The 21,948-nt window shown below is 55.7% G+C and overlaps 1 protein-coding gene across 9 annotated transcripts in view; it reads left to right on the top strand.

Moving 5' to 3' along the window:
- Positions 1–3,477: 3,477 nt before the first annotated feature.
- KMT2D (lysine methyltransferase 2D) overlaps positions 3,478–21,948 on the top strand; it is a 39,987-nt gene continuing 21,516 nt past the window's right edge. For 5 of the 9 annotated variants that reach the window (XM_078075949.1, XM_078075944.1, XM_078075947.1 and 2 more), the window contains exons 1-29: positions 3,478–4,672; positions 8,953–9,038; positions 9,298–9,424; positions 9,609–9,832; positions 9,957–10,066; positions 10,197–10,359; positions 10,678–10,843; positions 10,949–11,063; positions 11,204–11,361; positions 11,566–11,711; positions 11,838–13,403; positions 13,497–14,605; positions 15,096–15,209; positions 15,562–15,672; positions 16,303–16,407; positions 17,414–17,595; positions 17,859–18,023; positions 18,116–18,225; positions 18,322–18,369; positions 19,020–19,241; positions 19,489–19,608; positions 19,697–19,810; positions 20,019–20,149; positions 20,232–20,379; positions 20,577–20,642; positions 20,821–20,931; positions 21,135–21,272; positions 21,377–21,461; positions 21,651–21,892. In XM_078075949.1, coding sequence (XP_077932075.1) covers positions 8,990–9,038; positions 9,298–9,424; positions 9,609–9,832; positions 9,957–10,066; positions 10,197–10,359; positions 10,678–10,843; positions 10,949–11,063; positions 11,204–11,361; positions 11,566–11,711; positions 11,838–13,403; positions 13,497–14,605; positions 15,096–15,209; positions 15,562–15,672; positions 16,303–16,407; positions 17,414–17,595; positions 17,859–18,023; positions 18,116–18,225; positions 18,322–18,369; positions 19,020–19,241; positions 19,489–19,608; positions 19,697–19,810; positions 20,019–20,149; positions 20,232–20,379; positions 20,577–20,642; positions 20,821–20,931; positions 21,135–21,272; positions 21,377–21,461; positions 21,651–21,892 — 6,145 coding nt within the window. In that variant the 5' untranslated portion in view covers positions 3,478–4,672; positions 8,953–8,989. The remainder of the gene's footprint in view (positions 4,673–8,952; positions 9,039–9,297; positions 9,425–9,608; positions 9,833–9,956; positions 10,067–10,196; positions 10,360–10,677; positions 10,844–10,948; positions 11,064–11,203; positions 11,362–11,565; positions 11,712–11,837; positions 13,404–13,496; positions 14,606–15,095; positions 15,210–15,561; positions 15,673–16,302; positions 16,408–17,413; positions 17,596–17,858; positions 18,024–18,115; positions 18,226–18,321; positions 18,370–19,019; positions 19,242–19,488; positions 19,609–19,696; positions 19,811–20,018; positions 20,150–20,231; positions 20,380–20,576; positions 20,643–20,820; positions 20,932–21,134; positions 21,273–21,376; positions 21,462–21,650; positions 21,893–21,948) is intronic. The other 4 variants (XM_078075950.1, XM_078075943.1, XM_078075942.1 and 1 more) reach the window with 3 other exon arrangements.

Raw genomic sequence — 21,948 nt, 5'->3', positions numbered from 1 at the left:
TGTCGCTGGCTTCTCTGTATGTGGGGAGAGCTCAGGGCCAATATCTCCTTTTCCAATGAGTGGTGACTGTGACTTTTGGTGGGGAATCAGGGCTAACTCTTTCCCCCCACTTCATTCCTATTCCTTGCGCCTCACTCGATCAGGAGGACCATTACCCTAAGACTTACTCCTTAGTTTTTCTCACCTTTCTTTTCTGCTAGGTTCTCCTATACAGGTACCGCTTGGCTGCCACTCCATCCAAGATTGTAGACGCTCAAGGTCCCCTTAACTACAGAAACACCACCCTCTAGTGGCCAGCTGCTGCATGCTGACCTAGCTTCCCTCCTGGGGCCTTGGCATTCACTGGCACTCAGAGAGACGCTAAGGTTTGGGGAGGAAGGAAGCCCCTCATCCTAGTGATGTAATAATTGAGGAGTGTAGAGGCAGGGACTGAAGTGTTGGTGAAGATTTTGGCTTTCTAAGACAGTTGAGTAAAGTAAGAAATAATGCTCCTGGTGTAGATCCATCTTTCCACTCCCATGTCCCCAGAGCCTTTCATTAAATCGATGTTCTTTGGTCTTTTCATACCTTGGGTGACCTTTTCACACCCTTCACACCTTTGGAATCGTGCCACTTTTTTAGGTGTCAAAGGGTATTGCTTCCATTTTTTTTTTTAAGATTATTTATTTGTTTGAGAGAGAGAGAGCATGCGCGTGTATGTGCCTGAGCCTGGGGAAGGGAAGGGCAGAGGGAGAGGGAGAGAGATACTCTCGAGATTCTGGGGGCTCAATCTCATGACCCTGAGATCATGACCTGAGTCAAAATTAAGAGCTGACTGCTCAACGGACTGAGCCACCCAGGCACCCCTACTTCTACTCTTCTTAACCTGCCATCTCAGTAAGAGGATGGACATTTCAGCTAGGAAGAATTGGTCCTATCTGCCTCTACTTTTTCTGCTCATCCACCACCCCCATCAGACCTAGGGCCTAATTGGCCTAATACCTCCTCCAAGGACTTATGAGTGTTACTGGAATAGTATCCCTCACAGGGAGAACACAGACTTCTCTTGCCACCTGGGGGAGTCTGAGGTACCCTGTCCATGTACTTAGTTGGGGAGGATGGGCAAAATCTTTTTTTTTTTTTAATTTTTTATTGTTATGTTAATCCCCATACATCATTAGTTTTAGATATAGTGTTCCATGATTCATTGTTTGTGCATAACACCCAGTGCTCCATGCAGAACGTGGGAGGATGGGCAAAATCTTAGCTGTGATCTTGCTGGCACCCGACTCTTGGCTAGCTGGGCTTAGAGTTGGGGTCATCGTGTGTCATGCTAGTTTTCGAAAGTTCTGCCAGCTGCTTTTGCATCTCTAATCTAGAATCTAAAAAATAAGGGCTGCTGGAAGGAGCATTCTCCAAAGAGCAATCTCAGTGGGTTAGGATTCTTTTTAGGGTTGTCACCACACTCTTTCCTTACATTAAAATTAGGTCCTTTTGCACATCTGACCTGGAATACTCACTATAGGTTGTCTATTGCCCTGCTGCCATTTCCATGAGGTCTGGGATAGACGTACAAATGTTTGAAGTTTTCTAAAAGTGTATCAAGCAATCTCAAAGGCCTGATAAAAGTCATGAACAGTAGTTAATGGCTAGGTTGGAATACTTTTCCACTTAGCTGTGTGACCTTGTGTAGTCACTTAACCTGGCTGAGCCTCAGTTTCTCATTTATGAAGTGTAGTTAAACCTTCATAGGGTTGAGTTGAGAATTAAATTGAGGTGATATATGAAATGCTTAGCATAGTCTCTCATACATAATAAACCCTTAAGAAACAGTGGCTATAGTGTTATTGGAGGTCTTTTTGGTGAAGGTCAGCTTCCCGGCGTCTGGATATAGAGTAGAGAGGGACCTTCCATTTTCCAACTTTTTAAAATTAAAAAGTGTTTATTTATTTTTAAAGATTTTAAGTAATCTCTACACCCAATGGAGGACTCGAACTTGCAACCCCGAGATAGAGAGCGTGCTGTACTGACTGAGCCAGGCAGGTGCCCCCATTTTGCAACTTCTGTCTCGGTTAATTTATTCATTATAGCTGGGACAGGTGTGGGGTCGCTCCTGGACTTTTTTTGCTGAACTAGAACTGCATGGTCAGTGCACGGTATATATGATGCCGCTGTGTGGCTAGCACAGGATATGCCTAGTTTTGATCCCTCCTATGAACCTGACTGGTTGGTAGGGACTTAGGTTTTCTGCACTCACTGTCCAATATGGAAGCCACATTTCACATAGTTTTAATTTAGTATTAAAATTAAACAAAAAGGTCCTCAGTTGCACCACCTACATTTCAAAGTGCTCAATAGCTACATGTGGCTAAGCCAAATTAGTGCTCTAGTGCATTTCCATCATTGCCGAAAATTCTATAGGACAACACTGTAAACCCTTTCCCACAAAACCAGCCCTGTACCTGATTTGCCTCTTTCTCCACATCCTCCTTAAAAAATTTTTTTTAATTATGTAAATATATATATAATCCTAGGAAAAACATGGCCATTGGTTTGACTCATGGATGTCACTTGATGTGGTTCATTGGGAAATTTTACCTATTTTATTTAGCCTCAATCTCATCATCATAGACTTAATTCCACGTAGTTCATAACGAGGGTGAGAGATAACTAAGAATATATTAAGTATCTAGCATATAGTTAATTTGTCTCCTTCTGTTCAGCCGTGGTTACAGCTAACGCAGAAAAGGCATTCCAATCCCTTCTCGCCCAGACTTATTGGGGTGTGTGGGGGAATGCCTGCAAGCAGTGTTTTGGGATCTTGTCTAGAGTAACAGCACTCCGGCCAGGTAGCAACAAGGCTCCAAGGTCCATCGCCTCTGTTTACTAGAAAAGGGGACACAGGGCCTGAAGGTCCCGAGAGAAAGACTGGGGGTCGGAGTGGGAGCACCCTGGAAAGGAAGGAAACTCCACATTTATGTTTTGATGGGGGAGGTGTGTGTGGTGATTGTGCGGGCACTGGCTCTTCTTTCCTCAGGAGGGGGTTTGAGAGCCAGAAGGAACGACTAGGGACTCGTCCCGCTTTCCTTCGGGCCCCCGAACGTGGCAAGAACCCACCCATTGCAGCGCCAGGCGCCGTGCCTCACTTTCTCCATTTGCGGACTCCAGTTCCCAGGATGCAGAGCAGCGGCCAATCTCCTGGCTCTTCTTCCATCCCCCTCCCGCGAAAGATTGCCCCTGGCCAAGGCAAGGGGGCAGGTGGTTTCAGGGGCCGAGAACTGCAAGGGAACGGAACTAGAAAGTGGCCCGAGTCCTAGTTTCACCAGCCGGGCGGTGAAGGAGGCAGGTCCAGGGCCGGGGCGCAGAGGAGGGGGGCTTCATTCCCACGTGTCTGCACAGTGGCCGGCCCGGCGCAGTCGGGGTTAACCCGAGGCGGAGGGATCCCGCAGCGTGTGCGTAGAACTGCAGAGTCACAACCTTTCCTCCGAGAGGGCCGTATCCCTCCGCCGCTCCGCTCCAACACAAAATAGGGCCGCGTCTTCTCCTTTCTCCGCTTCTAGAGTGGGGTTCCCCAGGCAAAAGGCCCCCCCGGATCTCGCGCCGGAGGCTTCCCGAATCTCCACGACCGCTGCCGAGATCTTGGGCCAGGAAATAGCCCCTTCGCAGGAACCACCCTACCGGCCGAACAGGAGGCGGAGGGGGGGAGGCGGAGCGGCGCCGCGCTGCACTACTTTCCTCTCCGGTTGCAAATGGCTGCCTCGTTCCCCACTTTCCGCTCAGTTTCCTGACCCCCCGGTGCCGGGAGCCGGGGTTGGGCCATGCACCTCTAGGCCCCCCGCGATCACAGCCAGCCGGGGGTCGAAGGGGTGCCGCCGATCAGAGCCGGCCAGGCCGGGGGCGGGGCAGCTCCCGAGGCCAGAGGGGAAGGGAGGCGAGCGCCGGGCCTGGAGCGGCCGGAGGGGAGCGGGCAGAGGGCTCGCACCGCCCGCCCCTTCCTCTTCCTCGCCCACCTACCTTCCTCCCTTCCCCGGGGGGGGGGGAGCAGAAGGTGGGGGGCTCGAAGCCTCAGAGGGCGAGCGCTCGGGGTCGAGGAGCCCGGCGTTGGGTGTGTGTCAGGTTCAGCCCCGCGGCCCCGCCGGCTCCGCGTCGCCGTAGCTCGCGCGGCCCCGGGGCGCCGGCCCGGGCGGGGAGAGGGGCTCGGCGCTCCAGCGAGGGTCTCACGTTCCATCCGGGCCCGGCGCGGGGCGGCGCGGCATTCCTTCCGGGCTACTGGGGAGGCGCCTCGACGTTCCATCTGGAGAGCCTCGACGTTCCGCCCGAGCCCGGCGCGGGCGGCCGGGGCGCTGGCCCGGCCCTAGGACTGAGAGGCCGCCCGGCGACGCGGATGCGGAGCCTGCTCGCCCAAGATCAAAGCCACCGGTGCTCTCTTTGTGTCCGCTCGGGATTCGCCGCCCTGGGGCTGTCCATGGAAACCTAAACTGCTGGAACCCGAGGCAGAGAACCCTTCTTTGGCTTCTTGCTTTTTTTGGGGGGGAGGAGGGTGTCCACTCCGACCTGGATTTACCGTTCTTGGCCCCCCTAAGCCCCCCCGTGCGGGGGGCGGCTGTGATCGCTCTGGCGGTTGGAGGTCGGGGAGCGGCCCGGGCTCTGGCCATGTTCTCGGATGAGGATTTCTGGATCGCCCTGTGAAGAGGTGAGTGAAGTCTGCCCAGCCAGGGCCCAGAAAGGGTTGGACTGGGGGCATAGCCAGATGGACTATCTTGGCCGGAGCTGGCCTTTAGGTTGGAGAAAGGGGTGCCAGAGCTGAGGAGGGTTCCTTTGGCAGGGTCTGTCAAGGGAACCTGAGCCAGTCGCTGGGGCAGAACTGAGGCCTGGTGTCTGGGGTGTGCCTCTTTAAAGACTAGGGGTTCAGGGAACCACGGGAGTTTGGGAACCTGGCCAGATCGCCTTTCTGCCTGTTTATTTTTGTGTTGGGGGGAAGCTCTGCTAAACTAGGACCCAGGCCCTGATGCCAGCACCAATCCCAGTTGGCTGCTTCTCCCTCAGGGTTCCTTGTGGGCCTTGGGAACAGAACAACTTTGGGAGGGAGGATAGAGTGCCCCTGCCAGGTCAGACTTAATGCCAGGTTGGACTTTAAGGTTGTTCTTGCCCATCCGGGCACCCAGAAGCAGTCTCTGGGAGACTCCAGGAACCCTAGGTCCTTCACCAGGCCTTATTTCACTGTGCAAAGGGGAGAGTGTGTGGAAATTGACTAGTGTGATGAAGGGGGTGGCTAGGGCAAGAAGGAGGCGGGGCTGGGGGCAGCTCTGGCCTTGCTGTTCAACTTTAAACTGCCCCTGCCTGGCAAAGTGACCCCAGCGAGGCCTAGTGCTGTCTTAGCCTGCTTTGCCTCCCCTCCTCTGGGGATGGACATAATCTCTAGGGGATTATAGAGGAGGCCGTTGAGATTTGCTCCCTGCGAATGTGGGCTGCAAAAAATGGCTTTTGTCTCCCGCTTTCCCTGGGCCTGGTGTGGAGAGCTGGTTGCCCATAAGTCCCTGGCCAATCCCACAGGCCCCTCCCAGACCTCTCCAACCCTTTTCAATCAGGGAATGTTAACTGGTTCTCTGATCCTGTCCCAAGCCTGCAGAATAGGGTGGCCTGTCTCTCTTTGGAGGAGAAATGACCTGATCAGAGCTGTTTCTGCTGAAGCCTGTGTTTCCAACCCTGGCAGGAGGTGTTGGGGGAAGAAGGGGTGTGTATGTGAGTGTACGAAGGGTGCAGCATGAGCCTCATGCCTCTGGGCCCTGGGCTGGGACAGCCCCTCTCACAGCTGTCATGCTGCCCAGCAGGGATTTGGCTGGTGTGTTTTGCTCCCTCACTCCACCCCCTCCAACATACATAGGCTAGCTCCCTTTGGGCCTGGTCTTGGAAAGGAGAAAATAGGGATTTTGCTCTTGAAAGACTTCTGGGTGGTAACCCTGAGGTGAGAGGTGCTATAGGGGTGGTGGAGTGAGGCTAGCTGTCACCCATCTCTCAACCCTTGCCTCCTCAGGAGCGTCCCTCCTGTTGTCTGGCCCCAAAGAACTTCCTTGGGAGGGACCTCTTCTTGTTAGCTGTGGTTAACCCCAGGATGACCCAGAGACAGTCAGGAGGGTCGACAGGGCCAGTGTTGCCATTTGGATTCTTCCTGGAGGGCCGGCCCAAAATGGGGGTGGGGAGAGGTGTGGTTTGATTCTCAGGCTGGGAACCAGGAAGTCCTGAGTCCTACAGAAGAGCTGTTCACTCAAGGGCCTGTTCAGCCTTTCACCTCTCCAAGCCTCCATTTCCCCTTTGGCTGGGAAAATGGAGTTAAAGCTATTGATCTGGGATGGAGGCAGGGGGGGGGAGAGTGGGTTGAGTTGAATCCATGTCCTCTTCCTTGCTGTTTTGGGCCTCTTAGGCCCAGGACTAAGGGAAGCCAGCACCGTTTTACTCCCTAGATCTGTACTTCTGTGGGATCTCTAGTTCCCCAGAGGAAGCCTAGCTAGGTATTAACCCAATTTAGATCCAGGGAAAAAAAACCCTTGGGGTGTGTGTTTGTGTGTGTGTGTGTGTGTGTGTGTGTGTGTGTGGTTTCTGGCTGTGAAAGATGGGACAGGGGGAACCTGTGGTCTTCATTTGTTTTGATCCGTTCAGGGGCCTGGCAACTGGGACTCAGCATTGGGGTGCAGGTGCTAGACTGCAGGGTAGAGAAATGGAGCTCAGGCTTCTTGGAGGTACCCCTAGATTCTTTTTGGTACAGCTTGGAGGACACTCTTTGCTGCTTGATCTATCTTCCATGGCCCCGTGAGTGAGGCTCTGGCTTTGGAGGATGTTGGTACTCTGTCTTCCAAGGCTGGACGAAGGTGGTTTCTGTACCTCCCTGAGCAGTGCCAGCCCCACCAGCTTGAGAGGGCTGCGCTCGGGGGAGGGCAGAGGAATTTGTCCCTCTGGCCTTGTGTGAGGCAGTCCTCCTCCCACCTCCTGTATTATCACTGTTGCTTTTTATTTCTTACTGTTTGTGACTCCTTTGGCCTTAACTGTGAGAGCAGAGCTGGTGGAGGATCTTTGGGGGCATGTAGTGGTAAGGTACAGTAAGGTACACGTATTTAGGCAACTTTGAAGTCTCTGGGTGTGGTCAGGCCTTGAATGACTGAATAGGAAAAGGGGCCTGGCTGGGGCCCTGACTTCGAACCCCTGCTTCCCAACAGTGGCTTCTAAGGGCCCCTTGAAGTCCCAGAGCAACTTTTCTGTGGGCTGGCCAGATGACCTTCCTACTTTCCTTTCAGGTGTGGTTGTGTGACAGGTTTGGGAAAGAGATGACTTGGGAATGGAGGTAACATTGTATCTTTCCCAATCTAGCAGATTCTGATAGTGTGAGGGGAAAAAAGTAAAACAAAATTTCTTTTCCTGTGACATGTCACAGAAGGTGTGTTGCCAGTCTCTGGAAATGGAGTGTAAGCTCAGAGGAAAAGGACTGATAATTGTGGTTCTTAGGTAATTGATTTACCCATCCTGGGCCCCTTTGAGGGTTCCCCCATCTCATCTGCCCCAGTTACTCAGCCCCAGTGGTTGACCACTGGGGTATTTGGTTTGGGAAGAGACGCTTGTCTTTACTAAGGTTGGTGTGGACCCTCTGGTTAAGTAAGAGGAGTGGAAAAGGTGGGAGAGATAAATTTCTCAAATTTTATTTAGAGTCGTTTTAGGGATTTCCCCCTTCCCGTGCCCCCACCCCCAATCCTTGGGAACACTCTGCACTCTTTTCTCTGCTTACACTCCTACCCTTCCCATTAAGAGCAGCTCGCAGCTATCCCTTTATTCCCTTCTTCTAAAAGATGTCTTTCTTCTTCCTCACCTCTGTAACTCTTCACTTCTCTCTTTTTTGTACTGTGCTTATTAGTTCCTTCTGGGGTTTAGGAAAATATGCCCAAAGGGTGGGCATACCTTCTTAGGTATAACTTTAGTGTGTTTCATTTGGCTCTGGTATAGGCAGGCATATTGTAGAAGAGGGGACCGTTACCCCCCACCCCCATAGTGTGTGTGGAAACCCTGCTTGACGGAAGAGGAAGGAAGCTACTCTGCTCTGCTGTGTCCTCCCCGGTTTAGAACTCCTCCAAGTGGTAGTGTGCTTCCTGAGACTACAACTCCCAGCATGCCTAGCCTCAAGCCTGGCTACACATGCTCAGTAACTCTTAAGGCCCACTTCTGTTAACTACTAAGGACATCTGAGGAGGAAGGGCAGTTGGCGTTGCTAAGGGCAACGACCTGAGGCCTTCAGGCTGGGTGAGATCCTGAGCTCAGTCACAGCAGGGGTCTGAGCTGGATTTGGATGGGCAGTGGGGGGAAATTGGGGAGTTTCTTCTGTTGTGATTGGGATCTCCTGGTTGAAACCCGTGGAAGTGGGAGGGATCCATCCATAGCTGGGCTTTAGTTTCAGTGATGTATTCTCCATCCTGCAAGACCTCAGACTCTGTCTCTGGGAGAGGGATTTTGACTGGACTCAGACTTCTTGGCTTATGGCTACCCTTGGGTTGGCACTGACATACCTCTAGGATGGTAGCTGACTTGAGATCCGAAGAAAAAGGCCAGGGAATTGGGCCCACCAGGAGCCAAGAGCTCAGACATGAGGCAAAGGGTGGTACTAGATATAGATTGGATATGCTTCTAGTTGGATGCTATTGCCCTGGGAACTCTTATGCAGGAGGTAGGAAGGGGGAAAGGGGAGTGGATCCCCTGAGAATCCAGAGTGGGAGAATATGGTATGTGTTTATCTGGGGAAGAAGTAGGCAGTGGGATAAGGGTTAGGGAGAAAGACTTCCCTTGTTATTAGAACAGGAGTTTGTAGGTATGGCTTTTCTTGGTTTTCTGTAAAGTCTAGTTAGGAATAGCTGTTTTCCTTCTAGGATTCTGGGAAAAGTGTTTAGTTGGGGAAACTTACTAGACATATAGATCTTTCTTTTTGGCTCCCGACAGGTCTCCCCGAGAGGGCCCTGCCCAGTCGGAGAGAGGGATGGACAGCCAGAAGCCGCCTGGTGAGGATAAAGATTCAGAACCGGCAGGTGAGTAGGGCAAATTCTGGGTTTGCTGGCAGCCTTCTGCCCTTCCTAGGCAACCTTAGGTTTCGGGCCCTGACACAAGGACAGGAGCTAAGTCTGCCTAATAAACAGGTAATTGAAGGACTTTGTTCTTTGGAACAAAAGGCAAATTGCCATCACTGTGATCTACCAAGGGTTTTGGTTAATCTCATGGGTCTGATGAGTGGACTAGTATCATATAGAGGATGATGGCTGATGTATGCTTCTCTGTCTGTTCATTCAGCTGATGGACCTGCAGCCTCTGAGGAGTCAGGCACCACTGAGCCAGACCTTCCCAACCCACATGTGGGGGAGGTCTCTGTGCCCAGTTCTGGAGGTCCTAGGCTTCAGGAGCCTCCCCAGGACTGCAGGTAACTAGTTTGGGGAAATGAGGATATAAAGGCATACAGAGATTTGATTTGAGAGTCTCAGCTTTCAAGGAGGAAGATTTAGGAAGCTGAGTGTTTGGGAATCATAGGCATGCCAAATCATGGGGATGTTAGGGTTGCCTTTGGGCCAGGGCCCGGCATGGTGCTGATGCTTATATGTCCACAGTGGGGGTCCAGTGCGGCGTTGTGCTCTCTGTAACTGCGGGGAGCCCAGTCTACATGGGCAGCGGGAACTACGGCGCTTTGAGTTGCCATTTGACTGGCCCCAGTGTCCAGTGGTGTCCCCTGGGGGGAGCCCAGGGCCCAACGAGGCAGCGCTGCCCAGTGAGGACCTGTCACAGATTGGCTTCCCCGAGGGCCTGACACCCGCCCACCTAGGAGAACCCGGAGGTAAGTGAGGGGAGGTGGGGTGGCTGACTTGGACAGGAAGGGGGGGATGGGCTGAGCGGTCCTGAGCCAGTGGTTATTGGTTTGCTAACTCTGTCCTTTCTGTTTACCCCTCTCCATTGTGAAGGGTCCTGCTGGGCTCACCACTGGTGCGCTGCGTGGTCGGCGGGCGTGTGGGGGCAGGAGGGCCCAGAGCTATGTGGTGTGGACAAGGCCATCTTCTCAGGAATCTCACAGGTGGGGCTGGGGCCGCGGGGCTGCCCAGGCAGAGGGCAGAGCGGGCCGGGCTAGGCTGAGCAGGGCAGCGGGGAGACCGGTTGCTCGGGAGAGAGTGGCGGGCACTGACACTTTGTCTGCACCCCGGCAGCGCTGCTCCCACTGCACCCGGCTCGGTGCCTCCATCCCTTGCCGCTCCCCCGGATGTGCGCGGCTTTACCACTTCCCCTGCGCGACTGCCAGCGGTTCCTTCCTATCCATGAAAACACTGCAGCTGCTATGCCCGGAGCACAGTGAGGGGGCTGCACATCTGGGTAAGAAGTCCTGCCCTCTGGCCCTAGGGCAGATGAGGGGCCAGGTGTGCCCCCGGGGCTTCGTGCTCTGCACAGCGCCGTCTGTGTGCCCCACGGAAATAGGGGCGAACCTAGGAGCACGGGGACTTCTTGCCTGTCCCGCTTACCGTGGCGTCCGCAGTGCCTAGAAGAGTGCCTGGCGTGTATTAGGCAGATACTCGACTCTTTGTTGCTTGTTCATTCTGTGTCCTCTGGAATGCCTGTTATGTGGAGAGCGCTGTGCTGAGTCCTGCAGGGAATCCATAGCTGACCCGCGTCCTCTGTCTCTTCCCACTGTAGAGGAGGCTCGTTGTGCCGTATGTGAGGGGCCCGGGGAATTGTGTGACCTGTTCTTCTGCACCAGTTGCGGGCATCACTATCACGGGGCCTGCCTGGACACCGCTCTTACCGCCCGCAAGCGTGCTGGCTGGCAGTGCCCAGAATGCAAAGTGTGCCAAGCCTGCAGGTAAGAAGAGGGGGGCAGGAGAGAAGCCTTAGGTGAAGTGAAGCAGGGCTTAGGGTTGAAAATGAGGGGAGGAAGGACCCTGTTATGTGCCCCATGTCCCTACAGGAAACCTGGGAATGACTCTAAGATGTTGGTCTGTGAGACGTGTGACAAAGGATACCATACCTTCTGCCTAAAACCACCAATGGAGGAACTGCCCGCTCACTCTTGGAAGTGCAAGGTGAAGATCCCCCGATTCGGCCTTCCTCTCCCTAATTCTGCCCTCCTGCAACCTCTTGTTTCTCTGTGGTGCGGAGTCCTGCGCTCTCCTCCAGGCTGCTCTCTGACCAGTGCCTCTTTTTGCCCGCTTCCTTCCCCTAGGCATGCCGGGTATGCCGGGCCTGTGGGGCAGGCTCAGCAGAGCTGAATCCCAACTCTGAGTGGTTTGAAAACTACTCTCTGTGTCACCGCTGTCACAAAGCCCAGGGAGGACAGCTCGTCAGTTCTGTTGCTGAGCAGCATCCCCCTGTCTGTAGCCGGTAAGTCGTGTGGACTGGAAGAGATGGGGAGGGGGGGTTTGGAAGTACTGAGACCCGCAGGGGACATGTGAAAGCAAGTTGACTGAGAGGAGAGCGCCAAGGTGGGCAGTATGATCCGTAGTCTTCCCGCCCTGCCCCAGTGTGCTCTCTAGGAGTTGGTAGATGACGAGAGCCACGGTGCCTGCTCCCCTGTACCCTCTGCAGGTTCTCACCCCCAGAGCCTGGCGATACCCCCACTGATGAGCCCGAAGCTCTATACGTTGCATGCCAAGGGCAGCCAAAGGGTGGGCACGTGACCTCTATGCAACCCAAGGAACCGGGGCCCCTGCAATGTGAAGCCAAACCACTAGGTGAGTGGGGTTTGAGGGTCCCTGAAAATAATTCCTGTCTGTTCTGTGTCAAGGGACAGTGTCTGCTTCGCCTACTCTATGAAGTAGAGCTGGGCTAGGTGGGAGCATAGTGTGTTATGTCTGCAGGGAGAGCAGGGGCCCAGCTTGAGCCCCGGTTGGAGGTCCCCCTAAATGAGGAGATGCCACTGCTGCCTCCACCTGAGGAGTCGCCCCTGTCCCCACCACCTGAGGAATCGCCCACATCCCCACCACCTGAGGCATCGCGCCTGTCCCCGCCACCGGAGGAATCACCCCTCTCTCCACCGCCTGAGGAGTCTCCTCTGTCTCCTCCACCTGAGTCATCACCTTTTTCTCCACTGGAGGAGTCACCATTCTCTCCACCACAGGAGTCACCCCCATCTCCCCCACTTGAGACACCCCTCTCTCCACCGCCTGAAGCGTCACCCCTATCCCCACCGTTTGAAGAGTCTCCCCTTTCCCCCCCACCTGAGGAGTTGCCCACTTCCCCACCACCTGAAGCATCTCGCCTGTCTCCACCACCTGAGGAGTCACCCATGTCTCCTCCACCTGAAGAGTCACCTATGTCTCCACCACCTGAGGCATCCCGTCTGTTCCCACCATTTGAAGAATCGCCTCTGTCCCCTCCACCAGAGGAGTCTCCCCTCTCCCCACCACCTGAGGCATCACGTCTGTCCCCACCACCCGAGGACTCGCCCATGTCCCCACCACCTGAAGACTCACCTATGTCCCCCCCGCCTGAGGTATCACGCCTGTCCCCCCTGCCTGAGGTGTCACGCCTGTCCCCACCGCCTGAGGAATCTCCCCTGTCCCCACCGCCCGAGGAATCTCCCACGTCCCCACCACCTGAGGCTTCACGCCTATTCCCACCGCCTGAGGACTCACCCACTTCCCCGCCACCTGAAGACTCACCGGCTTCTCCACCACCGGAGGACTTACTCGTGACCCTACCGCTAGAGGAGTCATCCCTGTTGCCACTGCCTGAGGAGCCACGTCTCAGCCCCCGGCCTGAGGAGCTGTGCCTGTCCCCTCGGCCTGAAGAGCTGCGCCTGTCCCCTCGGCCTGAGGAGCCGCGCCTGTCCCCTCGGCCTGAGGAGCCGCACCTGTCCCCTGCACTTGAGGAACCATGCCTGTCCCCCGCACCTGAGGAGCTGCGTCTATCCCCTTGGCTTGAGGAGCCGCGTCTGTCCCCCCGGCCTGAGAAGCCATGCCTGTCCCCTGCCCCCGAGGAGCTGCACCTGTCCCCTGGACCTGAGGAGCCCTGTCTGTCCCCCCGGCCTGAGGAGCCGCGCCTGTCCCCCCGGCCTGAGGAGCCGCGCCTGTCCCCCCGGCCTGAGGAGCCGCGCCTGTCCCCCCGGCCTGAGGAGCCGCGCCTGTCCCCCCGGCCTGAGGAGCCGCGCCTGTCCCCTCGACCTGAGGAGCCGCGCCTGTCCCCTCGACCTGAGGAGCCGCGCCTGTCCCCTCGACCTGAAGAGCCCCCTGAGGAGCCAGGCCTATGCCCTGCACCTGAGGAGTTGCCCTTGTTCCTCCCACCTGGGGAGCCACCTCTATCTCCCTTGCTTGGAGAGCCGGCCCTGTCTGAGCCTGGGGAACCACCTCTGTCCCCTCTACCTGAGGAGTTGCCGTTGTCGCCATCCGGGGAGCCATCCTTGTCACCTCAGCTGATGCCACCAGGTAAGGGGATGTTAATACCCTCTTATCTGGGACAGTCTTAATCCTTTATGGCACATCTAATCTAAGAGCCTCCCTTTTTCTCTCTCTCTCCAGATCCTCTTCCTCCTCCGCTCTCACCCATTATCACGGCTGTGGCCCCGCCGGCTCTGTCTCCTTTGGGGGAGTTGGAGTACCCCTTTGGTGCCAAAGGGGACAGTGACCCTGAGTCGCCGTTGGCTGCCCCCATCCTTGAGACGCCCATCAGCCCTCCACCAGAAGCTAACTGCACTGACCCTGAGCCTGTACCCCCTATGATCCTCCCCCCATCTCCAGGCTCCCCAATGGGCCCAGCCTCTCCCATCCTGATGGAGCCCCTTCCCTCTCGGTGTTCTCCACTCCTCCAGCATTCCCTGCCTCCCCAAAACTCCCCTCCTTCCCAGTGCTCTCTTCCTGCTCTGCCACTGTCCATTCCCTCCCCGCTGAGTCCCATGGAGAAGGCAGTGGAGGTCTCAGATGAGGCTGAGCCGCATGAGATGGAGACTGAGAAAGTCCCAGAACCTGAGTGTCCAGCCTTGGAACCCAGCCCTACTAGTCCTCTCCCCTCCCCCATGGGGAACCTTTCCTGCCCTGCACCCAGCCCTGCCCCAGCTCTGGATGACTTCTCTGGTCTGGGGGAAGACACAGCCCCTCTGGATGGGACTGACACTCCTGGTTCACAGGCAGAGGCTGGACAGACCCCTGGCAGTTTGGCTGGTGAACTTAAGGGTTCCCCTGTGCTCCTGGACCCCGAGGAGCTGGCCCCTGTGACCCCTATGGAGGTCTATGGCCCAGAAGGCAAGCAGGCAGGGCAGGGTTCACCCTGTGAAGAGCAAGAGGGGCTACGTGTACCAGTGGCCCCTACCCCACCCGCTCTCATCAAATCCGACATCGTTAATGAGATCTCTAATCTGAGCCAGGGCGATGCCAGTGCCAGTTTTCCTGGCTCAGAGCCCCTGCTAGGCTCTCCCGACCCCGAGGGGGGCGGCTCCTTGTCCATGGAGCTGGGGGTATCTACAGACGTTAGTCCAGCCCGAGATGAGGGCTCCCTGCGGCTCTGTACTGACTCGCTGCCAGAGACTGACGACTCGCTACTGTGTGATGCTGGGACAGCTATTGGCGGAGGCAAAGCCGAGGGGGACAAGGGGAGGCGGCGCAGCTCCCCAGCTCGTTCCCGCATCAAACAGGTGAGAGGCTGTCCGGCCACTGGTTGTGGTCAACGTGATGCCACTGTCGGGGGTGTAGTCCCGTGTCCCTGATAGCTTCCCACCTGGCTTATTGAATCCTAGCCTCTCAGAGATCTTTCGGTTCATCCTCTTACTTCTCTAAGGGGAACTCTGATGCATAGAGGGGGAAGTGAATTGCCCGGGTTCGTGGTTACTCAGTAGGAGAGCGAGGACTAGAAATTCAGGTCTCTCTAGCCAGCGTGTTTCTCCTTGTGCCATGTTGGCCACTCTTTCTCCTTGGGACGGGAATGGTTTGAGCGGGAGCTACCTACCTATTGCTGTCTGAGAGCTTGGCTTTTGCCCTGCCCTGACTGGGACTCCTGGGCCTTATCCCCTCTCATGCTCTGTCCATTCGTTTCTTCTCTCCCCGCCCCCAAGCGCGCGGGCCCAGCACACTGCAGGATCACAAGCTCCCGACTTGCCGCTGTAACCATCCTCTTCCCTCACTCAGGGTCGCAGTAGTAGTTTCCCAGGAAGACGCCGGCCACGTGGAGGAGCACATGGAGGACGTGGGAGAGGACGGGCCCGGCTAAAATCAACTACTTCTTCCATTGAGACTCTGGTAGTAAGGAGAGGCTTCCCATTTCCCAAACATGCTTCAGCTGGCCCCTTCAAGATTAAGCACCCTTTAAATCCTGCCAGTCCCCTGCACGCTCACCTACCTGCCTGCTAGCCTAGGGCCTGTCCAGCTATGTCTGTGCTCCTTCTGTCCACCTGGCCCCCAGGCTTCTCTGAAATCTCTGCTGTCGGGCTGAGGCCCAGTTTGGGAGCTGGGGTGTTCTTCTGCTTCTTAGTGCTGGCTCCTGGCCTTCATCCTAGCCAGGGGTTCACGCCTCCTTCCCCCAACACCAAAGAGGAAAGCAGCTTAGCGGGGGCAGATTTAGCTGCCTCACTTGCCACAACTCTCTGCCTGTAAGGTTGCTGATATCGATAGCTCCCCCAGCAAAGAGGAAGAAGACGACGATGACGACACCATGCAAAATACTGTGGTTCTCTTCTCCAACACAGACAAGTTTGTCCTCATGCAGGTACCATACTTGACCGGGGTAGTCCCATCCTCAGCACCGAGACCCAGCAGACCCAACATTGGGTGTGCGTATTTTGGTGGGAGGGTAAATGAGGAAAACCAAACCAAGGACTTATTTCTGGAGATATCCAGCTAATGAGAAAAGAGTGAATCAGGATCATGTTGCTCATTTGTTTGTCCGTCCATCAGATTTCTCTCTAGCGTCTCCTCTGAGCTTGGCACTGAGCTAGGAGCAAGGGGTATAGCAGTGAAAAAAGCAAGGCATGATCTCTGCCCTATTGAAGGTTATGGCCTAGGGAAGTTAATGTACGTTCTCACCTGAATAATCTCAAAGCTGATAGACTTTTGTCAGATATGCTACTCTCTCATCCTGACCAGTCTTTATCTTTCTTATCTTCCTTTTACCTCTCCTTCCTTTTACCCGTGTCAGGATGTACCAATTCAGATTCCCTGGTCATGGTCAGATGAGCAAGGCATGAACAGGCCCACGATGGCTAAGTGTCCTAATGATGGGGGGTGGGGTTTTGGTTCCCTGATTCCCTCCTTTCAGATTAGTGTTGTAGTTGGTCACTGACACTGAGTGAGATGAGGAGACCAGGTTGGACATTTGGGTTTCTGTGTGTTTCTCTAGGACATGTGTGTGGTATGTGGCAGCTTTGGCCGGGGGGCAGAGGGCCACCTCCTTGCCTGTTCCCAGTGTTCTCAGTGCTATCACCCTTACTGTGTCAACAGCAAGGTGAGTTCAAGGCCCAAGAGTCCTGGGCTAGGGAGTGGGGTCAGTTATTTCTTATCTTAGGCCCCAGTTCTGGTCACACCACGTTTTTGTTTTGTTTTGTTTTTTAAGATTTTATTTATTTGCTAGAGAGAGAGAGAGAGAGAGAGAGAGAAAGCACAAGCAGGGGAAGCAGCAGGCAGAGGGACAAGCGGGTTCCCCAAGGAGCAGGGAGCCCGATGCGGGACTCGATCCCAGGACCCTGGGATCATGACCCAAGCTGAAGGCAGACGCTTAACTGACTGAGCCACCCAGGCATCCCATGTTTGTTTTAATTTAAAAAATTTGAGTATAGTTGAGACCTGGTCACACTACTTAAAGTGGCAGTTGGTCCTGGAAGTTCTTTATCAGCCACTAGTGGTTATCAAACTCACCTTGGGGCAAAGTACTCTGGAAATTGTGGTGGTCTTTATTATGTTTCTTGGTGGTAGACCATGATTTACTGATATAATTTAATCTGTTGTATAAGCTGTGAGAGCTTTACTAATAGAAAACATGATATGGCCTGGAGATAAAGTATAAAATCAAAATTATAAGCACATGTCTACAAGGTGAAAGCACTGTTTTTGACCCAATTATGATCATTTGTTTTGGGGTTTTCATTAATGTTGATTTAGAACTTGTTGACTGCTAACATTCATTAATTTTTAAAAGTAGCGGGTTCTAAACGTTCAAGAAAAATTGGGGGAAATACAACCTAATTCTACCCACAGTCTTTCCGGGGACTGGGCTAGTGAAAGATTGTAACGAGGCAGTGGCTGGGTGAGGCTGTTCTCTGATCGGTGGAGATCCTTGGGAGCCTAAGTTTAGAACCACTGCTTTTGGGGATGAGGGTGCTCTGCGTGGCCTTCCTGTGCTCACATGGGCACCGAGGTCCTCCAGCCCTTCCCATGGTAAGTCCCGCCCTCCCCTAAGAGGTCTTCCCTCTCTTGTACGTCATACCCTGAGGCATTGCCATCTTCTACACCAGATCACCAAGGTGATGCTGCTAAAGGGCTGGCGTTGCGTGGAGTGCATCGTGTGTGAGGTGTGTGGCCAAGCCTCGGACCCCTCACGCCTGCTGCTGTGTGATGACTGTGACATCAGCTACCACACGTACTGCCTGGACCCGCCACTGCTCACCGTGCCCAAGGGTGGCTGGAAGTGCAAGTGGTAAGGAGACCCGGGCTCTTGAGGGGTCATCTCCTCATTTTCAGAGGAGGAAACTAAGATCCTCGGAGTTTGAGTGGCCTGCCCAAGGTCATCCCAGGGCCAGAGGGGCCTGGGCCAGACATGTTGGAGGGATGTGATGTTGCTAACATGACAGAGGCTGGGCTTAGAAGGCCGGGCCGGTCGCTTGCTTCTCAGTGTGAAGGTGTCTCTGGTTGCCTTGGGTAGGTTTAGGTGCTGAAGGTCTGTTTTTCTGCTCCCACCAGGTGTGTGTCTTGTATGCAGTGTGGGGCCGCCTCCCCTGGCTTCCACTGTGAATGGCAGAATAGTTACACACACTGCGGGCCCTGCGCCAGCCTGGTGACCTGCCCTATCTGTCATGCCCCGTACGTGGAGGAAGACCTACTAATCCAGTGCCGCCACTGTGAACGGTGAGGGCGCCCCTCCCTCCTTGTGTAGGCCTTTTCCCTGTTCTCATCCTTGCACTGTCTGGGTTTATCTCTTCCTGCCTCCCTTCTTGCAGGTGGATGCATGCTGGCTGTGAGAGCCTCTTCACGGAGGATGACGTGGAACAGGCGGCTGACGAGGGCTTTGACTGTGTCTCCTGCCGGCCCTACGTGGTAAAGCCTGCTGGTAAGTCCCAGGTGCTGGGGAGAGCGGGGAGGGGCAGGGGTGCCTTGCTTTGGGACAGGGCCTCAAGTGGCCTTGGCTTGCTTGTCTCTTCCATAGCGCCTGTGGCCCCTCCAGAGTTGGTGCCTATGAAGGTGAAAGAGCCAGGTGAGTCACAGAAATCCCAAATGCCAAGGCCAGAGGAGACTTAGACACTGTCTAGTCCAGCTCCAACCCCCCAACTTCATCTCCTCATTTTCAGAGGAGGAAACTAAGATCCTCGGAGTTTGAGTGGCCTGCCCAAGGTCATCCCAGTAGATTAGTGGTAAATTTGGGATGAGAACCAAGGCCTCCATTTTCCCAGGCAGAGTTCATTCCACTAGGCAACATGGCCTTCGCACTGCCAGAATCTCACCTCCAGAGAGCACAGAACACAACTTTTTCTTCTCCGTGAAGGAGGCTGGGGCCACCTCCTCCTCCAGCACGATGTGGACACTGGTCCTGGCGCCTGGGGCACCGTGTGCTGGCCGTGGGCAGGCCCAGGCAGCCAGAGAATGTATTTGGCGAACTAGCGTTAGTCATGAGCAAAGGCAGGCTTCTGTAGTAGCCATCTCTGTGAACCCCTCTGGGTCACTGATGGAGAACTCGGGCCTCAGCTGGCACCCGTCGGTGGCCTGTCCTCTCCAGCCCTCACACCCCAGTGTTCGCTTTGGTCTCTTTTGCTGCTTTTGTCCCAGCTGGGGACTTAGGCTGGAACTGGAGTTCTGGTTTCTCTGGGGCCTCCATCCAGGGGTTACACACTCTTCCCCTTTGTGCAGAGCCTCAGTACTTTCGCTTCGAGGGCGTGTGGCTGACCGAAACGGGCATGGCCGTGCTGCGTACCCTGACCATGTCACCCCTGCACAAGCGGCGTCAGCGGCGAGCACGGCTTGGCCTCCCGGGCGAGGCAGGGCTGGAGGGTTCTGAGCCCTCAGATGCCCTTGGCCCTGATGACAAGAAGGATGGGGACCTGGACCCTGATGAGCTGCTCAAGGGCGAAGGTCAGGCTGGGGAATCTCAGGGAGTGCCCAAGGAATGGGAAGGCGCCTGGGAGAGTGGGGTGTTGGGGGGGCAGCATTGCCGCTCCCGGTCCCCCCAAGCCACTGTTGGTCTTGCCAGATGGCTCTGTGGCGAGGCACCGGGCTCTCTGTTCTTGGATGGCAGGATGACAAGGTTAAAAGGGTCCATGCCTCTGATCTTCCTCTCTCTCTTTCTCTCTCTCTCTCTCTCTCTCGTCCCCATCCACAGGTGGCGTGGAGCACATGGAATGCGAAATGAAACTGGAGGGCCCCGTCAGCCCTGATGTGGAGCCTGGCAGAGAGGAGACCGAGGAAAGCAAGAAACGCAAACGCAAACCCTATCGGCCTGGTGAGGCCCGGGGATGGGGAGGTGCGTGGTGAGAGATAGCTCACCAGGTCCCTAGCAGCTTCTCAGTCTCCGCTCTGCCTCCTCACAGGCATCGGTGGTTTCATGGTGCGACAGCGGAAATCCCACACACGTGTGAAAAAGGGGCCTGCTGCACAGACGGAGGTGTTGAGTGGGGATGGGCAGCCCGACGAGGGTGAGACGGGTGAGGGCTCCAGTGGGGCCTGGGAGAAGGTGGGGATCACAGGAACTCTGGGGCACTGCCAGGGAGGCCTGGGAGGTGAGGGCTCACTCCTAGGGCCAAGAGGGTGGTGGGCCCAACTGGCGTTGGGGAGAGTAGGCAGAAAGCATCCCTCAGCCGAGTTAGGAACAGCATGCCTGGGAGGGGCTCACACCTCCCCTTCGGTTCCCAGTGATGCCTGCAGACCTGCCTGTTGAGGGCCCCGTGGACCAGAGCTTAGCTGATGGGGATGAGAAGAAGAAGCAGCAGCGGCGAGGGCGCAAGAAGAGCAAACTGGAAGACATGTTCCCTGCTTATCTGCAGGTGGGTCTTAGGCTCTGTGGGGTGAGGGGAGCGCCTGCCCTGCAGACCATGAAGAAGCTTGTTTCTCTTACTTCTCTTGCAGGAAGCCTTCTTTGGGAAGGAGCTGCTGGACCTGAGCCGGAAGGCCCTTTTTGCAGTTGGGGTGGGCCGGCCAAGTTTTGGACTAGGAACCCCCAAAGCCAAGGGGGATGGAGGCTCAGATAGGAAGGAGCTCCCCAGCTCACAGAAAGGTCAGTCATTTCGGGGTGAGGTGGTCTGAAGGGATCCAGCTTCCCTGTGGTTAGGAGCTGGTGAGGGAATTTGGTAGGGAATGGGCTCGTCTCCCGGAATTGAGGGTGGGCCACGGCCCCAGCCTGTGGAGCTGGGGACCCATTCTGGGCACCAAGTGTCGGGCATCTCTGACTGGAGTGGGGACTGTTGCTCACAGGAGATGATTGTCCAGATGTTGCAGATGAAGAATCCCGTGGCCCCGAGGGCAAGGCTGATACACCAGGTAAGAGCTGCTGGGAGGACTGTGTCCTGTGTTGGATTGGCCTCTGTCAACATGTTTTACCCCCGAGCACCATCTGGGCTGGAGGCTGGAGACTGTGTCATGCCCCCTGTGGTTCAGGGTGGCCAGGCTGGTGCCTCTACACTGTCCTTGGCTGATGGGTTTCTCCTGGCAATTGCAGGACCTGAAGATGGTGGCGTCAAGGCATCCCCAGTGCCCAGTGACCCCGAGAAGCCAGGCACTCCGGGTGAAGGGATGCTTAGCTCTGACTTAGATAGGATTCCCACCGAAGGTGAGGCTGTGGCCCACACTCTTCGTGTGTGGGGGTCCTCTGTGGGAGAAGGACAAGGTCCTACCTGTGGGACTGCCATCTGCACAACTTCTTTGCTGGGGAGTCCTGGCCACCTTCCCTGACCGTGGCCATTTGTAGCCCTGTGGTGTCCCCTCAAATTCCCAGTCTTCCTCAGCGGCATCCTTCATCAATCCCCCCCACAGAACTGCCCAAGATGGAATCCAAGGACCTGCAGCAGCTCTTCAAGGATGTTCTGGGTTCTGAACGAGAGCAGCACCTGGGTTGCGGGACCCCTGGCCCTGATGGCAGCCGGACACCGCTGCAGAGGCCCCTTCTTCAAGGTGATGTGGATGGGAGTGGCGTGAAGACTGGGTGGCCAGGTTTGGCCAAGCTGGCCCCAGGATGGGCCTCTTGCTCCCTTTCTCTGATCCTGTGCCTCTTGTAGGTGGACTCCCTTTGGGCAATCTCCCTTCCAGCAGCCCAATGGACTCCTACCCGGGCCTCTGCCAGTCCCCGTTCCTGGATTCTAGGTTGGTATCTGTGCTTAACCCCTGTGGGCAGTCCCTGACTCCTGGGTGCTGCTGTAGCAACACTTCCCTCTGCTCCTTAGTTAGTGACCCTCCTTGGGGGGCAGGGCAGCCCTGGGGGCTCTAGGCAGTTTGTCTGGGGGTGGGGCTTGGCATCCCTGCCCTCTGTGACTCTCTGCCCCTGCGCCCCAGGGAGCGCGGGGGCTTCTTTAGCCCGGAACCCGGTGAGCCAGACAGCCCCTGGACAGGCTCAGGGGGCACCACGCCCTCCACCCCCACCACCCCCACCACGGAGGGTGAGGGCGACGGGCTCTCCTATAACCAGCGGAGCCTTCAGCGCTGGGAGAAGGATGAGGAGTTGGGCCAGCTCTCCACCATCTCGCCTGTGCTCTATGCCAACATTAACTTCCCTAATCTCAAGCAGGATTACCCAGGTACCCATGGGATGGGGGCAAGGGAAACAGCCTGGTGATGTGGTGGGCACAAGGGT

The sequence above is a fragment of the Halichoerus grypus genome, chromosome 6, assembly GCF_964656455.1.
Source record: "Halichoerus grypus chromosome 6, mHalGry1.hap1.1, whole genome shotgun sequence".
Taxonomy (NCBI): Eukaryota; Metazoa; Chordata; class Mammalia; order Carnivora; family Phocidae; genus Halichoerus; species Halichoerus grypus.
Note: the sequence above shows the minus strand (reverse complement) of the source record. Positions and strands in the feature narration are given on the sequence as shown.